General features: G+C 33.7%; 1 protein-coding gene across 1 annotated transcript; it reads left to right on the top strand.

Annotated features, from left to right (window-relative positions):
• Nucleotides 1-575: 575 nt before the first annotated feature.
• On the top strand, nt 576-3,671 carry LOC105568438 (the record flags this gene model as incomplete). The annotated part of the gene is made up of 5 exons (XM_012024126.1): nt 576-2,512; nt 2,623-2,728; nt 2,819-3,273; nt 3,361-3,457; nt 3,554-3,671. Coding segments are annotated over exons 2-5 (712 nt in total), but the record flags the coding sequence as incomplete, so codon positions are not given.
• Between the last annotated feature and the right edge of the window lie 11 nt (nt 3,672-3,682).

Genomic DNA, 3,682 nt, shown 5'->3' with positions numbered 1-3,682 from the left:
CAAGATATCTTTTAGAAATCTAAAAGACATCTTTTTGTTTATATGGGACGTAGACGCCTTGAGTCGCAATATATTAGTTATCGAACCTTTATCTTTCGAGCAAGTACTGGTTTATAAACAGCTTCAAGATCCTACAATAATCAAAATACATAAACAATTAGAAAGACAGGAAAGCAATCAATACGAATTACGAAATGGCGTTGTATATAGGAAACACGACCAAAGATTATTATTCTATGTACCCGAAGCAATGACCCGTAATGTAATCCAAGCTAGTCACGACGACATAGGACACGTAGGGTTAGAAAAAACGATAAGTTTGATTACGAAAACTTATTGGTTCCCGTACATGCGTACACAAGTAAAAGAATATATTGACAACTGTCTAAAATGTCTGTCTTACTCAGTACCGTCAGGCAAAATAGAAGGAGAATTATATATTTACGATAAGGGAACTAAACCTTTCGAGACTATACATATTGATCACTACGGTCCACTCAAAAAAGAAAAAAATGGCTATACTTATATCTTTATTATCATCGATGCATTCACTAAATTTGTTATTCTATACCCAGCTAAAAGTACTACAACAAAAGAAACAATCACTCTTCTAAATCAGTACTTTCATCACTTTGGAACTTACAAACGAATAGTATCAGATAGAGGCACCTCTTTTACTTCGGAAGCATTTTCAGATTTAATGACTGACCTTAATATATTAAACATGTTAAGACAGCTACAGCTACACCAAGAAGTAATGGACAAGTCGAACGTGTCAACCGTTTTTTAAGATCAGTATTAGCCAAATTGTCGGTAGACGAACCATGGATTAATGTTTTAATGAAAGCTCAATTTTCATTGAATAACACATATCACAAAGCAATTGATACCTCCCCGAGTCTACTCTTGTTTTGGATATGAGCAACGCGGACTTATTGGTGAAAACCTAAGAACTTATTTACAAGACTGTAATAATTTAACTAATGATAGGACTCAACTTAGAAATACCGCTATTATTAAGAATCGCGAACTACAAGAATACAATAAACGTATATACGATAAAAAACACAAAAAACCACGTCAATATAAAATAGGCGATTACGTAATGATAAAAAATGTTATAACTACTCCGGGGATAAATACTAAATTGCTACCAAAATATAAGGGACCCTATGTTATAGATACTGTATTAGACAACGACCGATATATAATCTTAAGGATATACAAGGATTTCAAATTAGTCAGAAACCCTTCTCTGGTATTTTTAGTCCTGATCGCATAAAACCGTGGATCAGAATTTCCAAATCCGATTCCGAACCCGAATACGATAGTAGCGACGATCAAATAGAAACGAACATGGTCGAGGACGACCATATAATGTCAGAATGGCCGAACTGTGAAGCGTCGTCTACAATAACCGGCGTAAGCGTGGAGTAAGAAGTAAGAGCAGGCGTAAGAGAGCTACTTCCGGTTTAATAGAGCTGGAGTAAGGGCGTAAGCGAAATGAATTATTTTTATTTCTTACGCCTACTCTTACTCTTACGCCTTTTCACGCATGCCTACACAACACCTACTTCACCGTATTGTAGATTGAGTCGGCGTAAACCTTACGCCAAAAACGTTACTCCTACTCTTACTTCTTACTCCACGCTTACGCCGGTTATTGTAGACGACGCTTGAGACTTATTAGATTAAGTATGTGTGAGACTTATTAGATTAAGTATGCGTTATATTTTATTTCAGTTTATATTGTGAGATTTGTTATTAGATTAAGCATGCGTTATATTTTATTTCGGTTTATATCCTTTTATCGACAGCCATAGTAATTATAAGTTTATGTTCATGCGCATGCGCATAACCGAGCGCGATCAAGCCGAGAGGAAGGAGAAAGACTTCCGCCCGCCATATTACGTGTTAGCTGTACGTTAAAGCTGCATTAAAGTTCTTCCGTTCCGTCCAGTTGTACCCCGCTTGTTTCTGTTGCTGGCCCCTATCCTCGGTCAATCCCTTACAATACAAAAGATTTATGAAAACGCATTGAGAACATATATATTTGTTGTGTAGTTAAGGATGTATTACGTATACCTTCCCAGCAAAAAATACAGTAATCTTAAAAATTCAATATATATCGGTTGTATGCATACTTTAACGGCTGGCTAATATTGAATATTATAACAAAGATGTTAATGTCACTGATTTAAATAACTTCAACCTCTTTTTATAATTATTGACAGCGTATTTATAAATATTCTTAATAGCAGTTAAAAACTTTTAGTTGTGAATTTGCCCAGAATCCAACTGCTAAAACAAAAAATCTGACATATGTAATCTGCATATAGACAGAAATAAGTGTTGGTTGTATACAGGGTGTCTGATGCAAAAGTAGCAAGATCAGGAGTACATCAAAAAGGACAGTTCTAGCAAACAAATTGTAAAAGATATATCTAAGAAGTTAATTGGGGATCCTAAAAAATATATAAATTATTATCACTTGCACGGCGCATGTTTGATGGTAAATGCATTGTTCGATATTATTCGTTCTTAGTTTGTAGAAATCAAATGTAATATAACTTTGTTACCATATTTTGTAACATTCGGCATGTTTTGACTTTTTTAATACAGCAATCTGGTGGTTTCAAAATCTCAATATCCTCCTGGCAGGAACAACCACGTGTACCATCATCAGATGAACCAGACGATGATAGCAGCGTTTTTTATAATTATATTGGTAAGTAACAATTAAATTGATAAATATTGTTAAAGAATATATGTTTCTGTTCAGAACAATTTATAATATAATTTACCATTAATTTTTAAGATCTCGAGTTTGATAAAGCCGTATATCCGATCAGAGTTTCTATATATTCTATATGAAATGTATCGTCCTGGGTATATCACTCAAATTTGGGCTCACAATTCTCAAGAAAATCGGTGGTTTCCATTATGGACTGGCAAACGTCAGAGTTCTTTACCAAATAAACCACGGCTATTTTCCCCGCCTTTGGAGTTCTGTGACTTCAAAACCAAAAGGATTAGATTAAAATTTACGTACAGTTTTCTGTATTATGAGACAAAATTAGCAGCTGTGATGCTTATCGGTACATCAAAATTAATCCTTTCTAAAAATACGGAAGGAATTTTCACTAGTATATTAAAGAATGTGAAGGGCCAACATTTGATCACTGATAATTTAACGCCTATTAATAAACATGCACACAGGGATATAAGGCGTCTCCAAGATAATTTTTCTTACTACTGTACCATTTATACGAGGTATTATAATCACTAACGTTATAAATAATATTTAACCTTTTTTTATTTCCCATAATAATGAAAGAAAATTTGTTCCAACCTGGGCAGCCACTTGCATTCGAATTATGCACGGATTAGAAAATGTTCCAAACTTTCTTTAGATAGTTCCAAGAAGCTTACACCTTGCGGTTTTTCTACGCTGCCTGTAAAGTAGTTTTTTTAAATTTATTTATTATAATAATATTTTTTTATATAAATAAAGTTACTTCATATATTGAAATTTTATATTTTATGGTTACAGGATGAAATGATACTAAAAATATTAAAGTACTTGGATATAAGGTCGTTGTGCCATATGAGCACAATGAATAAACGTCTTAATGACTTAACACGAGATGGTTCTCTGTTTAAGTGCTTGGGTAATTATTTA

The sequence above is a fragment of the Vollenhovia emeryi genome, unplaced genomic scaffold (assembly GCF_000949405.1).
Source record: "Vollenhovia emeryi isolate VEMERY1.0 unplaced genomic scaffold, V.emery_V1.0 DF942547.1, whole genome shotgun sequence".
Classification (NCBI taxonomy): domain Eukaryota; kingdom Metazoa; phylum Arthropoda; class Insecta; order Hymenoptera; family Formicidae; genus Vollenhovia; species Vollenhovia emeryi.
The sequence above is the reverse complement of the archived record's forward strand: the minus strand, read 5'-3'. Positions and strand labels throughout refer to the sequence as shown.